Raw genomic sequence first — 21,442 nt, 5'->3', positions numbered from 1 at the left:
AAGATACACTTCTTCCTAACAGTGACGATGTTACTCCTAACAACGATATACTTCATCCTAACACAGAAACCCTTACTCCTAACAATGATATATTTCGTCCTAACAGTGGCGCCCTTACTACTTGTTGTGACTATCTTTATTTCCTTATTCACGCTTTGTTACGTTGTGAAGAAGTATTATTTTACAAGAACAGGTAAGATTTAAAGAAAAGAAACAATGAAGAGCTTATGACTAAGCTTTTAGTTGTATAGTAACAACAAATATATAAGGTCAAGTGTTAGTTTATCATCGACCTACTTTAATGATAGTTTTGTTGTTACGGGAAGGTTAATATCGATTATATAACAATGAAACAAACGATAAAGATACTTTTATTTTTCGTTTGTAAGCACGGAAAAAGTCAATATCTTTGACAGTGCAATATCGTCAGTGAAATATCTATTACATGATTTTATCAATCATGTTTAGTGACAATACGATATCAAGTTAGAAAACCTAGTTTCAACTATAGATAAAAGTAATAACAACAATAATAATATAGAGATTCTGCTTTGTGATTGGCTTTCTACAGAGGCCTGCACTCTTTATAACCAAGAAGGTACAATATCACTTCGTACAGGACTGTGTACCGTAGAAAAAAAATGAAGGTTCTTTTGGTATTAGCACTTGTTCATTTTGCAACCTCTGCTTGTCCGGAGAGGTAAGTAACGTTACCTAATTTAATAATATTTATCATAGTAGTAAACTTTTTTTTAAATTACTGTATTGATGTACATCTTTTTCCCTAATATTAGTACTTTCCTAGTTGAATCTATAATTCATTTATGTTCGGGGATCATACTTAATCTTAAATTTGGCATCGAACAGGGTTTATGACGCGCTAGCTAAGCTTTCTTATTCAGAAAAAGAAATTTTATTAAAATTAGCATTTTCACTCTTAGGAATATAACCATGAATAGTTAAATAATGAAATAATAATAATAATAATAATAATAATAATAATAATAATAATAATAATAATAATAATAATAATAATATAAGAAGTACAAAAACATTCAGTACAAAAATAAGGAAATACAAAAACCTGACAGACGAAATCAAGAAACTATGAAAATGCCAGAAAGTTACGGGTAAGACCAATCATGTTTATTATCCGGTAATTATCCAAGCTACTTCAATAGTCCCTAAAAGCACGAGTGCTGTGACACAACTTGAACAGATAAACGCAAAACATCTTCTAACAAACCTACAAAAATCAGTAATACTAGACACCTATCATGTGGTCAGAAGTTCTTTGGAGAACTTTTCAAATAATCTGCACTTGCCAGAGATGACCGACAGATTATTATGCTGAAACCGGTTTAAACCGCGATACAGCAGTAATAATAATAATAATAGAAGAAGAAGAAACGTGAGTTAAGTTGGTTAAATCCATTCGAGAATAGTAATTATTTCTCTGATTTTCATATAAAGATGTTGAAGACTAAAAATATTAAGCTTAAACCTTGTGAACACATTGCTTAAATTTAACGTCCCACGTTTGTGCTCCAAGACTAAGAGAGACGATGATGATAAGATGGATGATAATGGGGATATGAAAAATTGGGAGAAAACTAGAGATCCCTGAGAAAACTCACACACACGATCAGGGACGTGTAGTGCATATTACCGCTGTTACCGGCGGTAACGGTAAAAATATTAGTTTTTCGTTCTTTTCATATATCTTCAAATTTCATTATCGACATGGGAAGATGTTTACATTTGCTTTTTCTTTTTTTTTTTTTTTTTTTTATATATATATATATATAAGTTTGGATAACCCATGCTTCATTTACATTGTGAACGAATGCAACATGCCAACACCAAATAGGAGCATACTGTTGTTGATACCGCAGATTTCAGAGGTAACGCGAACCCCGATAGCGTTCGTTCACTCCAGAAGCACCTTTTAGCGTGCCAGCCAGAAGCATCCTGCGCGCTCGTATTTGGACTTTCGGAATAGCCCTTATGTTACCGTTCGGCTGAGTGGAACAGGAAAAAATAGGAACGTTCCCTGTCAAAAGAAGGAGAATCTAGAATATCATCAACATGTATGTTCTACTCACCGCCCGCTTAGGAGTCTATTCGCTCTCCTCTCGCTGTAGAGGATCGAGCGGGCGGTAACTCTGCTATACTGTTTCGTTTGCTTCCCCATTCTAAGGATAGAAACTTCGCTGTAATTTCAGTATTCATAAGGTTATTTCACTGTTTTAACAGCATACAATTTCGGACAAATATAAGTAGCAGGTTTTTCATACTAATAGCATTTAACACGTGCTACTGTGAGACTGATGTTCCAGTGCATTATTTATATGTTAGTCTATCATTTTTACACGACTTTTGTATGTTAATAGACCTACGTTATCTTTAATTTTGAATAATACAGCAACAGTGAACAAGAAGAATATATTCCATAGGATATTCTAACAAAAATTTAATATAGGTTTACTTTGGTTCAAAATAAAGTTTCTCATTAAATGTTAATTTGAGCTTACGGGCATTATTTGTTTTTTTTTTTTTTTTAATTGAGATTTTATTTCTGTTTAAACGGTATATATAAATTTAGATGGTTATCTCATGCCTGAAGGAGCAAAGATATTGTCAGTCCCTGAAGTGTCATTAAATATATAGAAATGCCTATCGATGAAACACATTGTGCTATATAGGAACTGTTTCAAGAGCAAGGGGGAATAGTAATAATTAGAGCAAAGCAGAGATGTTGCCCGCGCTCCTTCCAATTGGAGTAATTGTTATTATTTAGGATTTATGCTAATTAAGTTGAAAATATTTTGTTTTTAATTTAGTATAGAAAACTTTCGATGCAACAAATTTCCAACTCTAGCCGCTAGCCTACTAGTTGAATTTGCACTTTGATGCACTTTGATGTGTTGAAAAAGAACTGTGCAATCGTCTTCATCGAACCGTAGTTTGACTGTCTGACTAATTTTCAATACGGAAAACTTGTTGCTCAAACATACGATGAAACTCCAGTTATGTTTGGTGAGGTAGGGAACTGCAGCCTCTTGTTAATTATATTTTCATTCTTATGCCCATAGACTTAATTTAGTTTTAGAAAAGTCCGTTGATTATACAAAAGGGCACAGGCGTAAATAGCACCCCCGCAACCCTTGTGGCGGGGGGAGGGCGCAAACGAGCTCCAGGGTCGCAAAATATATCGAAACTAGGGGCGCATAACTAGGTTGCGGGGGCACTGAAGCTTCAAGTTACGCTACTGGAAAAGGGTATAAGGTGTTTTTTTTTTTTTTTTAATTGTGTTGGGACTTGCTTCTTCTTCCTCGAAGTCTTCAAAAAGAACAAATGCTCTGGATTATTTAGTCAACGAAAGTATCCCAACAGTCTCAAACACAGGGTATGGAACTATAGAAGTAGGGATGAAATGTTAGAAGTCTTTAAATCCATGATGGATAAAACGGACGAATAGGATTCTCAAACCAAAGTTTGTGTAGCAAAAATCTATCAAACATTTCACGGTTTTGACTTCAATTTTTTATTTGAACTGTTTTCTGTTATAGCATCAAGATAAGAAATCTTGTTCAATATCTTACAAAAGAAAGTTCATGATGTAGGTTACTGCAGAAAGAAAAGAGTTGAGTTTGAATAATGTCTAAGATCATTGAGAGACAGTTTCAATAATATTTAGTAAAAAAACTGAAAGAACCTGAAGAGTCACATTGTTCAAAAAGATCAAGAGTAAATGAAGTGGGATTTGACCCCTTTGCCAATGCCTATAGTTTGAAATGGTTGATACTCTGAAAGAAAAAGTGAGTACTAGATTTTCTGTTATTGAGAAACGAGAGTTACTTGTAGTATCAGCAACCGGTAACAATCGTCAAAGTGTCACGACACGTCACTACACACGATGCTTGTCCACCACAAAGCCCACTTGGCACGAGGTGGATCGTACCACGTACTTCACGCACCACCATGACCCCCTCAACCACTTTGTTGTATAAAAGTCACATTATCATGTGTGAATCCAACCTAGCTGTCAGTGACAGTATTTACAACATTAACAGCTACAATAACTAGGAAGTCCCGCACGTCCTATATTTAAAGTAACATTTCACCATTTACCTAGTGGAACTGAAGGAAACTAAAAAATCTAGTCAAGAGGCCAATCATGGATTTGAATACCTAAATTCTCAATCTGTAAGCAAGAACATTACCCATTAGTTAACATTGCTCAGACCCATGCGCGTCCGCAGGATTTTTTCCAAGGAGGGGCAAGACACACACACATACATACATATTATATATATATATATATATATAGGTAGGTAGATAGATAGATATAGATATATAGATACGTAGATATATATCCCACTCTCACACAATCACATCAAAAGACGTATGCACGTAATCCTTCATATCGAACTGATCAATTATTTTAGCACATAGTATATCTTCTTATAAAAAAATCAACAGATTAGATATTAGGATAGCATTAACACGAAAAAGACACAACACAAATAATCTACTTAGCCTACACTTCATTCACTGGTGTTCGTTGAACAGAGATTCTAGCCGACAAGGACCTTCCTTAGCGAATCTTGTAATTGCTTGCTCTATGAACATATTTTTGTTTACAAGCACATGTTTCCGGTGGACACAAATACACAGTCCACTGAGTCCTTCCTCCTCCATTTTTGAGCGTAACCAAGTTTTTACTCTCATTAAAGTACTAAATGAACGTTCTACTATTTTAATTAGTCGCTGGAAGCGAAAGAAATACTTCTGTTACACTCCCAACAGTGACAGTAACTTTACACAATGGTAGCTGTGTAAAGTTAATGAAAGCAAATGAAATCTTTAAGTTTTACGTCCCACGATTATGCCGGCTAGGCTAAAGGAAATGGTAATGATGAGAAATGAATGAAATGTTGGAATGAAGAAAGTGGGAGAAAATGGGAGAAACCCGATAAAAAAAACCATGCACACGGTGTTTGTCTAAAACAAAGTTCACTTGGCGCGAGCTGGGATCGAACCGAGGACTTCATGTACCAAATGTGAAAGTTGGTGAAAGCAGTTGGTGACATCTCAGCGATGATTTTCAAGCATGTCCAAAATAACTTCAATGTGTTCTTGTACCTTGGAAAGAGCTATTGCCTCTCCCTGCAGAGCATTTGTAGTTGGCTCTAAAATAGCACTGTATTTAGCAATGATGTGCATTTATATTATAAATGTACCAGATGACGCTGAAGAATGTAAGTACGTAATGAGCACTTTGTTGCGCGCTTCTGTTTCCACAAGCGGACAGCTGTTTTAGGCAATTCACTATATTTGAGATTTTTCCAAAAATATTCTGATGCTTTTGTTCTTTGCAAACAACCTTGTTTCACAGCATAAAGGCACATTAGAAAAAGATTTTTTTTCTGACAGACCTTTCACGAAAAGAAATTATTATATTTTGCATAGTTGCAACTGAATTTCGAATGTGTTTAACTTCGTTAGTGCCATTAATAACTAAATTTAATTTATGGCTAGTACAGTGAAGAAATAAAGCCTTAGGATATTGTTTTTGTATTATTCGGTTCACACTACCTTCCGCTCCTACCATTGTGGCGCATCCGTCATAACCCTGTCCACATAATTTCGACATATCAAGGTCACATTTTGACAAATAGGATAAAACTTCAGTTACAATTGCCTTTGCATTAAGATCCTGTAGAGTCACGAAACCAAGGAATTCTTCTATTTTGGGTTGATTTAGAGTTGAGTCTAAATATCTAATTCCTATTGACAACTGCTCTACATCAGAAATGCCCACACTTTCACCAGCAATTACTCAGAATGATTTTCTTTATTTTGCTTCCTTAACTAAAACATTTTAAAATTCATTTTCACAAACTGAAAACAATTCAGTCAGGCCTTTAGTACGGCGCTAATTATACCTCAAAACGACTCTGCGTAAGGCAGAGTTTCTCCAGCCTCGACACAAAAGTCTAACAGATCAAGGAACACGACCGAGCTTGATTTATTACTTCGAAGAGATATATCATGTGTTGTGCATGAAAAGATGCAAGATAATATAGGAACTAGCTTTCTTTCTGTTACTCTCAACTTGCTTGATTCCGCAATTCGGAGAACGCTATTCTCATCTTTTTGCCTCTTAGAAAAAAAGTCTTATATCCGTTCTGAACACTACACCATTAACAAATATTTAAAAAAAAATAAATGAAAGCATCTTTGGCTTCCGAAAGCAATTAAACTTAAACTTTTGTCACCAGAAGAGCCTATAAAAGTTAAACTTTTTCGAGAATGCAAGGGGGCAATTACCCCCTCTTGCCCCCCTCTGTGGGCTCCCATGGTCAGACCATGAACAAACTTAAGAATAAATATCGCTAAAACATCTTATAATATTTTTATCCACCACAGTCTCTTGCTAAGCATTTTTACATTTTGTTTTTACGTAAAAAATGTGTACTTTAACATCGTCCATCAATTCCAGTTTTCTTCCTATCGCCCTTACGTTCCACTACACTTTCGATCACATCTCTCGAGATACAATGTCTTCTCAAATCTTACAGTTTCATTATATATATATATATATATATATATATATATATATATATATATATATATATATATATATATATATATATATATATTCCTCCTATTGTTCTTCTACTTCCCGATTTTGCAAAAGGCCCTTCATTTGTTTCTCGGTCTAGGGTATTTAGTCGCTTTTCATTATTTTTGTTTAGTTCCCTTGTTTCTGCAGCGTATAATACATACTCCAAACCAATCAACCTCATAGACGGACATAAATATAACAAATAAATATTTGAGTAGTTTTAATATATAAAACTAAAACTTTCTTCTTACTTTTCCAGACAACTACAATATTGGGTAACTGACCCGCAGGAACATTACAATGACACCGATGCGGGACAAAGACCAGGTTGCCTTTCTCCCTCAGAAGGAAATAAGCTACGAGCAGGAACAGTTACTGTAGATCCAACACAACGATTCCAGAAGGTTTATGGATTTGGAGGAGGTCTCACAAACTCTGCAGCTTATCTCATCCACTATAGCACACGCAGAGAGGAGCTGTTACAAACTCTGTTCAGCCCCACAAAAGGAGTAGGCATTAGTTTTATTCGTTTGCCTATGGGAGCTTCTGATTTCATGGCCAGGGGACCTGCTTATACATTTGATGACACTTATGATCCTGAGCTAAAGAATTTCAGCATTGAATCCGAACTGGAGTTCGTTATTCCAACCATATTGGCTGCCAGAGAGATTAATCCAGATATTAAAATCATTGCAGCTCCTTGGACAGCTCCTCCATGGATGAAGTCCAACAATGACTACAACAGTGGATACTTTCTTAGTGAATACTCAGAAGTTTATGCCAACTACTTTCTGAAGTATTTACAAGGTTTTAAGGACAATGGTGTGATTATAGATGCCCTAAGTTTACAGAATGAACCAGTCTTAGAGCGAGAGTACCCAACAATGCTTCTAAGCGCAAAAGACGAAGCCAACATTTCCAAAATTCTTGGTCCAAAACTTCGTGATGCTGGAATTGATACCAAAATTGTAATTTGGGATTATGATTGGGACACTGTTGACTATGCTCTGGAGGTCTTGGGTGACGACGAGGCAAGAGAAAACATCGACGGATTTGCATGCCACGGTTATGGAGGTGATCCAGATGGAGCTTTGGATGTATTTGCAGTTTATCCTGAGTAAGTACTTCACTTCATTACTAATATATTAAGTTATGCACTGTATTTGGTCATCTTTATAGTAATTTCTTTAAAGCAATATTTTACCTTAATTTTAATATTACACATTCGATAATGATGTTCGAAACTTCATTTTATTTTGATATTTCTAAATAATGATTATTTTAAAATTACAATCGTTATCATGATATTTAAATATAACATTTGTCGAAACTAATATCTTATTCAAGGCATTTTCCTACAACGATTTTAGTTAGCCTTCAATCGTGTTATTTTTCTATAACGTATCCCGAAATATAAAACTATTCCATCTTTCCAGTCTAAATTAAATCAAAATAAGGGTCATACAATTTTCAAGATTAATTTTTAAGAAAATCAGTTTCTTGTTATAAGTAAAACCAGCTTAAATTGATTTAAAAAGTGTAATTCACACAAATACAGTATTATAGAATCATATAAAATAATATTAGTATATCTTCATGATTCCAGAGATATATGGCCAAATTAATTAGACATTCAGCATAGAAGCGAAAAATTTAATGTATTTTACTGTAATTATAAAGCAATAACAAAACTTATTATTAGGTACAAATTTCTAATACTCTTTTAAGAAAGTGTGAACGGAACTCAAAATTAAAGTAATATGTTTTCTGTCTCTGAAACAAACTAAAGTTGCAAACTATATTAATAAAAGTATCGAAATGGAATTGCTATGCATTTCGCTTAATTAGCTAAAGCATTTACACTGTAATTATCACACGGAAAAGATGCAGTCACGTGTATGGTTTCGAAATCTTTGTCAAATGAAGATCAATGTTGCGAAAGATTAATCAAGATAAGAACAGATTTTTATGTAATAAATCAAATTATAGTAGTTAAGGCCCTGTCTTCTTTAATTTTCATAAATTAGTTGAACATCAATGTGAGTTCATATTCTGATAGGAAATGTTAGATTTTCCCATAAGTACAATTAGTGCATTACACAATTACCACTGTGTTCAGAACTAAGGTAGGAATCCTCCAAACATTTTTCATTTATTTTTAAATTCATTATACTTTCATCTACCTCTTTTTATAATAATATGTGCCTAATTGTTGGAAGTATATCTGTCAATGTTAGGAATATGTGTGTCATCGTTAGAACACAAACAACAATATGTTTAAACTTCTAATTGTATATCTGTCATTCTTAGTAATATTTGTCTCACCTTAGAACACAAACAATAATATGCACAATCTTCTAATTACACCTATCATTGTTGGAAATATTTGTGTCATCATTAAAACACAAACATATGCACATTCTTTTAATTGTATATCTGTCAATGTTAGGAATAATTGTGTCACCGTTAGAACACAAACAATAATATGCACAATCTTCTAATTGTATATTTTCCATATTGGGAATATTTGTTCACCGTTAGAACACAAACAATAATAGACACAGTCTTCTAATTGTATATCTGCCAATGTTAGGAATAGTTGTGTCACCGTTAGAACACAAACAGCAATATACACAACCTTCTGTCATTCCTAACACAACTCTATTTGGAGTTGGCAATATTGTTCATTGGTGATGATCGTCAATACACGGGCAGGTGTCTTCCTTTCTCTAGTTACTTCATGCAAAGTTTCGTTTCTCTGTCTCTTTTGGTTTCTCCGTTATCGTGGATGGACATTCTAAATTACATTATAATGTGGAAACGTCATTTCATGACTTTGTCGTCAAATTGCCACAGGTTAACGACGTTCTTGTAGGGAGCCGCTATTTAACTAATGTGTTTTTACGGTCACATAGAATATATTTAGTGGATATGCGTATCGTAACACGAGTTTACCTTATATAAGGGACACCCTAATATATATGTTAAGTTAGCTTAAGTTTCTGTTTCAGCTTAAGTTTAAAGACTGTTTGGGATTACCTGATTACTTTCCACCTACCTCTCTATAAAATTGGTGTGCAAGTATTGGATCATTCTTAAACATTGATATTTGGATAGTTCACATACTAGTTTCTCAGTGATGTCTTGATTCGACTACGATAGATCCCATAAAAGTGGAGCTATGAACTTTTAAAGCTCACTTGTTTCACGTTTTCGGCACCCTATAATTCCGAAACTATCCACTTTTGAGCACAGGTCCATATGAACTTTTTCTTTCTTATTTTGATATGAAGATTCTATTCCCAAAATACTGTGATACATTTTTGTAACACCTTGTATACATATATAGATTACCAACAAAAAAAATATGATAGTTTTTGAGAAGTCAGTTCATTTAATTATTACGAATTGCTATTAAGTGTACTAACTATTTGAAAGACCTTTCATGAATACAATAGGTAATGCACGACATAATACTTCAATTTTACAATCGAACAAATCTGACAGATGTTTAAAATCAAACAGCAATACATGTTTCCTGCAAGTTGTTGATTTTGGTAAAATTTTAGGCAAAATATCATTTAAAAATATTCAATAATATAGGGCAGAAATTCGAACATTTAACAATGACATTATAAACTGTGATCCCAATTGTTTGGTCAATTAAAAAAGACCTAAAAACAGCATTGGGTCATTAAATATCTAGGTATATACTACATGGTTTAATTCCTATTTCTAAAAAAAATATTTCTTAATGATATTTTGCCTAAGAATTTATGTTCAATAACTTAACGAGAAACTTGCATTGCTGTTTGACTTTAAACATCTATCACAGTTTTGTTCGATTTATGTAGAATTGAAGTATTATATCGTGCATTATCTATTATGTTCATTAGACTCACGAAATGATAGTAATGTTCTTCTTTACCTTTAGAATGAAAAACGTTAACATAGTACATAGTAAGACGTCTAACTTGAGAAATATCACATTACAGAATCGAACGCTCCATTCACGATGAAAAAGTTTAAAATGAGTTTTTAATATTGTCGTAATTTCATTTTTTTTTTTTAAATTCCAGAATGAACTATTACTTTACTGAATTCACCGGCACTACTAATAACACAGATTGGCCTCGTGTGTTTGACTACAACTTAGGCACACTATTCGTCCAACAAGTACAAAATGGAGCTCTTACTGGAATCCTCTGGAATCTAGTTCTCAACGAAAACTCTGGACCAACGTACAACGGAACCGGAGGCTGGAAGAATTGTCGAGGCGTTGTGACTCTTTATTCTGATGATAGTAAAATCGTGAAAAGCATTGAATACCATGCCATTGGCCACATGAACAAAGCCGCATCTCCTGGTGCTACTCGCATTGGAAGTCCCAAAAATTTTGGTCAAACTGGAACTCTCATTTCTGTAGCCTTTGAGAACCCTGATGACTCAATTGGAGTTGTTGTCTTCAACAGGAACGAGAATACAGCTGAAGACGTTTCGGTTGAACTCAACGGACAGGTTTACACATACGAGCAACTTCCACCTAAAGGTGCTATAACTTTTAGAACTCAATAGACAGAAATATCTCATTGTATTGTAATTATATAAAACTGTCATTCACTTAGTAATAATAATAAAACACATTGTTATTATACATTCTGATTCATTTCAACCTTGTTTATTTCAAACTTCAAAAGATTAATGGTGCCACACATGATTCAAGGAAACTAATTTACTTATTCAGGCCTATTGACGACTTCTTTAACGTGGCGAAGTTCAGGTTCTGTAATCTTTTCATAGCTGTTAACTACATGCATACGTTGCACCTAAAATATATTAAATATGATAAGAATACAAATAATTACAAAAGAGCGTGACAACCTACATATTCTTCATATATGAAATATGATATTAAGAAAAATACTACGAAAAAATAAAAATTTCCATATAGAAAGAATACAATTTAAAATAAAAATAATGAGAAAACATGAAATTGAATATTGCTTGTATATATCGCTTACAAAAATATAAGAGCATATGTAAACAGAAGAAGTTCCGTGCGTGTACGGATCCCAGATGTCCTGGATTTTTCCTAATGTTTCAGCATGAAGGAAGTGCATAATTATTAGTGTACTAAGAATTTTCATAGGGAGTACTATGTGCATGTGTATTACTAATACGGTGTGTTCGTTCATTCATAATATTCTCGTAAGATGCGTGCTTTTGAAGAGTGTTCATATTCCACTCATATTTTTACCTTTGTCTGAGAGAAAGAAATTAACTTTTTTTTTTTTTTAAAGAAAAAAGCAACTTTTGATATGCGTTGATTGAGCAAACTTTTCCAAAAGCATGCAGTGTGAAGGATTAGGAGTATATGAACACAAGTTATGGCTGGGCATAAAAAAAAAAGGTACCTCGTGATCATCATCTTCTCTGATGAAAGTCCGATAAATATAAACATCTACGAGCTAAATATTGAAATAAAATAAAATATTTCAGTTTAACGCACCACAATTATGTCCTTTAATCTGAAGGAGACGATGATTAAGGCCAGTGAATGATGATAGAAGAAGTGGTGGAATAAGAAAGTGGGAGGAAATGGGAGTATACCGAAAAAACACGGATACGGTGTTATCCACCACAAACTTACTTGGTCGGGTATCGAACCAGGGACCCTACGCACTAGAGGTAAGCCTCTATCATTGAACCACTGTGTCCCCCTTACGAGCTAAATAGAATGGTTCTGATGTAAGAATTATACTGAATGTAACGAAAGACTGGGGCCATATGCTATCTTCGTAATGATTAAAAATACGAAAAAATGAAAAGAAAGTGAATTTGTTGGAAAACGGTAGAATTCTTCCAATCGCACTAGCCGTTTGGTTTCCGTCCATACTACTGTCTGGCTCAAACTTTTTGACGTCTAATCCGTACCATCTTTTCTGCAATTCCCAACGAAAGTTACGCAATGTTGTCTAACACTCAATGCTTGGGAAAAATATTATTTGCACTCAAAATGTCTTTGTTAATAGAATGTTAGTGTATGTGCAGAAAAAAAAAAAGAAAATCGTTTCTAAATAATTAGGGAAGAAAGGCATGTTCAAGTAATGTTGTGTTCATTATTTATTACAAAATCCTTTCTTCATATACAAATTAATCTAAATTTGTATTTATTCTTTCACTTTCTCGTTTTGAAGCGTTTACTTCGTTCTTTCATCTATGTTGCACAAAAGAAACGTTTCACGTTATACATGTGACTTTTTACTTCTGTCTTCCCTGAGATATTTGGTAGTGAAAATACACGATTTTCGAAAATTCGCAAAAGCTTTAAAATTTCCAAAAAATCAAGTAAAAGGTTCTCAGATCTGAAATTTGTTTGGGATGTTGTTTACTATCTAGTCTCTATGTAGACAAAGAATTGAAGCTGAGTCTTATTTATTTCCGTTTCAAAATGTACACTTATGTCCAAAATTGTTGTCGCATGTCTTTAGAAATTACATAAATAGAAATAACTCTCTTTCTTGTGATAGAAAATGTCACATTTCTTCTTGGAAATAAGCAGAAAGACAAAACACATATTTCCAAAAAATATTTCAATAAAAAATTAAGAAATAAGCAAGTTATAATTAAAAAAAGAAATCTCCGAAACTTTCATCGAAAAATTCTAAGTTCCATTTTCGTAAACGTGGCAAACGCGCAGCGAAATTTACAAAGAGGTAGGGAATTTTATGCTTAGTTAGAAATACAACGTAAATCTGTCATAAGGTTAGTTACTATACATGTGGCACAGCTCTAATAATCATTGCTATTAAGCATTTTACATTTAAACAAAGGACTAAATAGAAATAAGCTACAAAATGTGCGAAGCGATCAGGCATTTTGTGTTAGTGGTTTCGTTACATGCGTCTGACAAGATGCAACCCTTACAGCGTCTTCGTAAAGTAGTCGGTTAAAGCTTCTTCTTTACATACTTTATTTTTCCACGATCATCACTTCGAATCCCATGCCCTATAGTAACTTTTTTTTTTTTTTTTTTTAAAGAAAAGCTTGATTCTGTGAATTCCTTAAGGAACAATATTTTGTTCTAATAATGCTCCTTAGTGTAGCCAAACCCAAACTATCACTTAACTCAGTGTAATGTGCTTATTCCGTTGAAAATACGAACACTTGATTTAGGGACCATTCAAAAATTTTGTGCCCTTGATTCAGAAATTAATTCTTGGCGTAGATCGCAATCTTTTGATTCATTTTTTGGATCATTCCTAAAATTCTTCTTTTATTTTTACGTTTCGACGATATAGTCAAGATTGATTTCATTTACGCAATATACTAGTTGAAAAATGCCGGTTCTTGTCACTGGAAGATTAGAAGAAAGGTATATTTGGGGACTCTTCCCCTTTTAGGATGCCTCTATGAATTAAAGTGATATAATAAAAACTCAGGCAGACGCAAGCCACAAATTCATTTTAAACAATGTAACCATTTTCACATTTTGGTTATTTTATGAACAGACTATGGGAAACTAGAATAATATGGAAATTGATATCCTCATACCCATAAATCGAAATGTTCGAAAGCGCTGGGACTCATACTAGCTTAGATTTAATAAGTAACTTATATACTGAGTTTCATCTGTTAAACTTGAGTGATTTCCAAGATATATTTTTGGCATACATTTTGAATATCTCTAATCTTTTAGCAAACATATTTTAATGAAGGTAACATGATAATAGCTACGTATAGTTAGCACTGTCTTCCACCTCAATGTTTTATTCATTTATTTATTTATTTTACTTTAATAAGGACGGACACATATACTAAGGAGGGCAACATGATTCAAAGTATACATAAAAATAAAGTATCTTACGAAATCTTTAAGTTGAGAATATGAAGGTCATTGTATATATTCCTAATTTAAAATATATAGGCACTCGTTCTAGTATTTTGAACAATTCCGTTTTCACGTAGGGAAGGAGCAATTTCTACCATTACTTTTTTCGCATTCGAATACAATACAGTCTCATCATGATAGGAAAATTTCTTAAGTGTTTAAATCGAAGTTAGAACAGTCAACTCGACATTGCTTTTGTCATGTCAATTTCATTAAAATGCTCTAGGGAGATAGTCGGTTTAAAAATTATGCAAATATATATATATATATATATATATATATATATATATATATATATATATATATATATATATATATATAGTATATCACGAACCCCAAATGATTGGAATATGGAATCTGGTACCGGTATATAAACTCCTTGTTAAAACTCGATGGGCACAAGAGCCAAAGTTTCCAAAAATTTCGCTTTTAGGAGGAAGCGCAATTATTCCTCTATGTTTTCTCAATAAACAGTATAAAATTGCATCGATATTTTCTGTTTCACCACGAAAAACGACTCAACCATCTGAAATGAATTTGTGCACATAGTAAGCACTTGAGTCGAGCTTAGTTTTCATCAGTTCACTTCAATTCAAATATGCATTCTGAGAGGAGGAAGAAGGTCCAAACAACCTTCAAAATATTTTTCAAATAAAACTACTTTTCCCGTACAATGAACGGACATCTTTGCTATTAAAGAAATAAATGTAGAAATTTTACGTTTTTCTCTGAAGCAATCAGATGCAGGTTAAAACGCAAGCACGAAATGCACCCTTGATAAATAGATTACAACCTACTATTTCCTAGCGATGGCGAAAATTTTTCGCGATCCGGAATCCAGAAAATTTATTTTCCGGAATGGGTAAATTTACTTTCCGGATTTCGGAAAAATTTCGATGCCTGAACAATTCCGGAATTTAGAAATATTCCGGACTTCGGAAAAAATACGAGTTTTTTCCGACATCGGAATTTTACTGAAATCCGGAATTTTTCCGAATTCTGATTTTTTTTCCAAAATCGGAACTTTCCGAAATCTAGAATGTTTCCGATTTTACTTTCCGGATTCCGGGAAGTAAAAATTCTGGAATTGACCATCGCTATTTCCTATTTCAGTTGTACTTATTTTACCGGTAAATTGTATACATACATTAAATAGGATTTATTGTTACGAAGAAAATTAAAAATGAATCAAATAGGATCTATATGTGATTTAAAATGGTTTAGGTATATATAATTTAAAGGAATGTTGCGTTCACTTGCGGCTAAGGGGTATCCTTGTGAAAGCAATGGGGGCTCTTTGGATTCGATTCAGGCCGGTAGCCAGCCCAAAAATGTAAAGGGGTCCGGCTGAAGTTAGGGGAGGCCCGATCCAACCATATTATATTTCATTTTCAAGCTTACCGTGAAACTTTTAGGAGGCAGCTAAAATTTAGGGGGGGCCGGCCCCCCTAGACCCCCTGGATACGGGCCTGATTCGATTATCGGTGAATGTGCATTGGTTCAAATTAAACGCTAGTCTGTAAGTCTACGTCTTATATAACCTCGGTGCTGTAAGAAGTATTCTAGATGTCATTGAATGAAACTGAGGGATATACACATATACTGTTACTAGTTCTGAAGTTAAGTGTGTTTGGTTATTGAAACGCCTAGAGAATACAAGTTACATTATGCACATTCAAAGGTAAAGCTGAAAGAAAACGCCTCTGGCTGTGTTTCGTGTGATACTGTAGGGCTATTAAGTATAAGGCTATTAAGGACTCAATTCACACTACCAAATATCTGATATGACAACCAATCAAAATTCGATAAAAAAGAATTCGTGTCTAGTAAATGCCACGTAATACATGGGATTGTTTTAGATAGACATTCACTTACATTTGAGTGGCAGGCGTCATGGAGGAAGCAAGAATTCGTTTCATAACGCTTCTTGACGAAGGTTACAGCGCTAAGCAAGCCGCGGAACATGTAGGCATTCAACCTAGAACAGGTCAGCAGTGGGCACACAGATATCGCGTTACCGGGGAAACAATTAGTCGTCGTAGTAATGGGAGACGGCGAGTTACCACAAACGAGCAAGACCGTCGTCTGGTTGAACAAGCCAAGGAAACTCCCCATTCAAATTCGCGTCAACTGCGACAAGCCGCTGACTTTCCTGGATCACGTCAAACAGCTATTAGGCGACTCAGGGAGACTAATCTCTTCGCTCGGCGTGCAGCCATTAAGGAATTTCTTTCTGCGGAACACATCAGACGACGACGTCAATTTGCAGAGGAAAATATGCAAGGGATCTGAACAAGTGACATTTTCAGCGATTAATGTATATTTTATTCTGCAAATGATGGACCAGTCTGTGTCTTTCGTGAGAGAGATTCCAGGTTCGATCCTCGATACATATGGCACAAGCGTTCCAGCGGACGCATATCAGTGGCTGTCTGGGGCTGGATCTCTGCAGATGGATTTGGATATCTTCACAGGATTGATGGGCGTCTTACAGGTGCGCAGTATAAGTTCATCTTGGAGAATATTATGCTGCCATCTGTTCGCGAACGTTATCCTGAGGGAGCAATCCACTATCAACACGATCGGTCATCTGTCCATATGTCACGAGTTGTCCAAGAATGGCTGGCAGAGCAATATGATGTAGAGGTAATCAATTGGCCTCCACGCGGAGCAGATCTTAACCCAATAGAAAATGTCTGTGCAGAGGTAAAGAGGTGTTTGAGGGAGATATGGGCTAATGAAGTTCCTAGACTTCCAATAAGCTCTGGGATTCGGTCGTTAATGCTTGGGAAGATCTTGCTACGAATGGCACGGGCTATGTCCGTCGAATGATAGAAAGAATGCCTCGGCGAATGTTAGCGGTTGTTGAAGCAGGTGGTCACTGGACATCATATTAAGAACGTGTTTAGTTTCAAACAGCCCTTTTAAGGGCTACATTTCATCCATAAAATGTTATGTGAATATGTGATTAAGCATGCAGAAAAAATTGTGATGCAATCATCGAAATATATTTTTTTTAAAATAAATTTTTCTTTGAGTGGGATTCGATCTCGCAACCCTCACTACGAAAAGCCGAAATGCTACCTCTACTCTAGCCTCTCACTAGCGGTTACGCCTACAAATTCCTTGCACAATTGCTGCCAAGCCGCCAAAATTTCATACGTAACATTCCTTCGTAATTAAAAATTATATACAAGAGAGATACCTAATTACTACCATTGTTTGGCATTATTAAGAAGACGTCTCTTGCATTGAAAACGTAGGACTTCATTATTGACTGATGAAAAAGGAAAATGCAATAGTCGAAAGCTGTATTTTCTTTGCAAGTGATTTAAAGGAAATTCATAACCAAACTTGAAATGAAGTTGAGTTGAGTTGACTTTGAGTTTAACGTCCCGTTCAGCAGAGAGAATATATTAGACGTGGACCTACTAACTCACGTGGAATCCGAACCATATGAGCTCCCACCGGGAATCGAATCCGAGTCCTCTACGTCATTAAAATAAAGTGGATTCGTATCTCTAAATTGGGATAAATTTCTTAAAGTACTTTTGAAAATTTTAACTAGATTTTCGCGTGTTTCCAAAGCAAATTTGATAAACCTTGCTGAAGTTTGATTATTATCTTTTTTATACTTCTGAACCATATCTATTATTTGGTATTAAATATACAGAATATTTCAAAACAACACCGATAACATTTGGGTGGTGATTCCTGAACCAAGACAGGACAAAAAATATGGACCAACCTGAATTCAGAAATGTTTCCTTTCGGAGTTATAGGCTGCCTTAAACATGAAAAAAAAAAAAAAAAAAGGATTTTAAAGGTCTATAGGTCCAAAACTATGGGACCTACCGTAGTCGGGTCAAGACTTCATTTAGAAACTAATATGTGCGTTATCCAAAAATGCATGTTTCAGAATCTTAAGGTACTCACGCAACAATTTCTATAGAGGAAGTTTGGTTAAAGGCATATAATTTGAAGTACTCACCAACTACCTCTTTAAAAATTGTTGCGGAAGTACGGCAGGATTGTGAAAGTTTGATATTTGGAGAGAGCACATATAGTTCCTAAGTGAAGTTTTGACCCGACCACGGTGGGTGCCATAGGTTTGGACCTATGGACCTTTGAAGTTCATTTTTCATATTTTTTGGCATACTATAACTCCGAAAGGAAGCATTTGTACACCCAGACTGGTCTATACTTTTTGTCCTATCTTGGTGTCATTAATCACATCCTAAATATTTTGAAACACCCTGTATACAACCACTAACTAGAAGGATTACACATGCTAGTATTCAATCTTATCTGAATAACTGAATCTCTGAAATTAGGGAAATTATTTGATTATCAGTATACATACAATATGGTATTCACATTTATTTTAAACGTTCATTTAGAATAAATAATTTATATTTACTGTCTTCATTGAGCTGTATAATGTGTTGAAAGGGTATGTTTTGACTTCACTCTTGTATTCAATGTGGGATCAAATTATGGTGATTGCGTTATGTGTTTTATTTATTTAAAAGATTTTAGATAAAGTTGATAGCCCAAAAGATCCAGGTGCACTGAAACATTAACAAAAAATGAACAGAATATTTATTAATTCAGCCATGGTCTATATATTGAATATATGTATCCCTACCTGCGCGTAATGGGATGGAGAATCTCTAGCCAAGAAGGCAGATATTTAATTGAAACACGGAGACTCCTGATTTTGAAGCGCCAGTGCTAACTGCACACCTACATTCATTAGTTATCATGCATGTGATAAAGTTTTTGAAACAATTGTTTTTTGTAAAATATTTATTATTTTCTGCGAGGGTTAATTTAATTATGTTCCCTCTTCAAAATAGTGTTAACTAATAAATAATAATTTAACAATAGAACAATGCTTAATCCCACACCCCTTAGCAGTTAATACACTCTAGAGCAGCCTAATCATCAGATAGCTAAGGACTCTCTTCCTATAACTTTTACAGTATAAACTCTCAAGCTGATATAACATCTATAACAAGAGTTATACATCATATTAAATTAGAAATAAGTGTGGTTATAATAATTGCTTTGTTACGTCAGAAAGAAGCTTCTTTGATTAATATCATAGGTATTAATCTATGTATTTTCGTGTACAGAAAAGAAATAAAGAATTACGCTAGGAAGCCAATCAACTCGTTAGACAAGAAACTCTGGTATTTTCGTCACTTAGAATACAGACGTCCTCAGATTTCTGAATTAAGAATTACAATTAGGAATCCATCAAAGTATTTTGAATTTGTTTAAAATTGTCTCAATGCTCAACGAATTATTTTTCAATTGAAAGTTTTGAATAAAAATCTAAAGATGACACTGCTTTTTTACTTTCTTGTGCACTCTCCTTACGAAAAATTGTTCGGCATACCTTACATAGTACGGCAAAGTACTAGGTATCCCCTGTAATCCATAATGTGTACGAAGTATAGGTTTGAAGTCATCCTTTGTCTGAACGAAATTCTATTCAGAAATATTTCGCTAAAACGTAAATTATGACTACCACCTCAGCAGATATGTCTACAAGATTAGAAACAAAAATCAGTATTTGGTGAAAGCACTGTTTCTTTCAGAATTAATGTTCCGGGGGGGGGGTTGCACACTCACAAGGAGAAGGCAGACTTCGGTAAGTGAACTTCGGGGCCACTTTTTGCGAGTTGTCAGTGCACATTTAAAGAATTAATATTGCAAACTGGGAGAGCGCAATGGCCAAAAATAACGGAGAAAAACCGTCTTCAAGTTTTCTACTCGCTGCATAAATTGTACGACACACACATTTACAAAGTGTCGGCGTGGCAAAGTGAGGAAAATCTTTGACTCATGCGTAAAGGGTTCCGAATTCAATTCCTGTTCGAGTCATACTTTTTTTGCTTCAACCAATAAAGTAGCCATTTGTAACTATAAGTAAAATATTAATTCATTATATGTTTATAATGAATAAAACAATAGAAATTTTCAAATCACTTGTAAAATCTTTCAATGTTCCATTTTAACTACGGTAGAAACAAAATTTAATCTATTCCGTAAATATTATTGTTACCGCAGTCGTTGTGTAAAAAAATGTTCTTGACGCTTTGTCTTTACATCTGTAGACAGTGTACGAATTACAAGGGAAATGAGGAGGAAATCTCCTTTGGTTATAGCAACATCCAGTATTAGCAAAGGGGATTTCCCCCTCAACTCCTTTGTAATTCGTACATTGTCAACAGATGTAGACACGAAGCGTCAAGAACATTTATTGCACAATGACTGTCGTAACCAGTGGCGTATTTATTGGGGGCGCTTCCGGGCTTAAGCCCCCCCGAAATATTATTTACTATATTAAAGTAAATGAAATATCTTAAATGTCGTAACCATAATATAACTCGTGATATCAGTATATTTACGGAATAGATTAAATTTGGTTTGCCAGTTAACATGGAACATTGAAAGATTTTACAAGTTATTTGAAAATTTCTATTGTTTTATTCATTATAAACGTACGATGAATTAATATTTTACTTATAGTTACAAATGGCTACTTTATTGGTTGAAGAAAAAAAGAGATGTATGACTCGAACAGGAATTGAATCCGGGACACTTTACACACGAGTTACAGATTTTACTCACTCTGCCACACCGTCAACTGGTAAATTCGTACATCGTACGATATATGCGGCGAGTAGAAAACTTTAAGACGGTTTTTCTCCGTTATTTTTGGCCATTGCGCTCTCCCAGTTTGTAATATTAACTCTTTAAATGTGCACTACCACCTCCCAAAAAAATGGCTCCGAAGCTCACTTACCAAACTCTGCCTTCTCCTTGTCAGTATTACGGGGGAGGGGACACTGTCAGAGCTTGTCCGGAAGAAGCACTGGGTGAAAGATAACGTGTTAAGTATGAAG

General features: G+C 34.5%; 1 protein-coding gene across 1 annotated transcript; it reads left to right on the top strand.

The window, feature by feature from the left end:
- The first annotated feature begins 553 nt into the window (after positions 1 to 553).
- LOC145662471 (uncharacterized) lies at positions 554 to 11,288 on the top strand. Its single transcript, XM_081728077.1, has 3 exons — positions 554 to 700; positions 6,894 to 7,751; positions 10,714 to 11,288. Exons 1-3 carry the CDS (start codon positions 642 to 644, stop codon positions 11,207 to 11,209), a joined length of 1,413 nt encoding a protein of 470 aa, XP_081584203.1. The 5' UTR covers positions 554 to 641; the 3' UTR covers positions 11,210 to 11,288.
- The last annotated feature ends 10,154 nt before the right edge of the window (positions 11,289 to 21,442 follow it).

Source organism: Thermobia domestica, chromosome 10, assembly GCF_964235325.1.
Source record: "Thermobia domestica chromosome 10, izTheDome1.hap1.1, whole genome shotgun sequence".
Classification (NCBI taxonomy): Eukaryota; Metazoa; Arthropoda; class Insecta; order Zygentoma; family Lepismatidae; genus Thermobia; species Thermobia domestica.
This window is presented reverse-complemented; position numbering and strand designations above follow the sequence as displayed.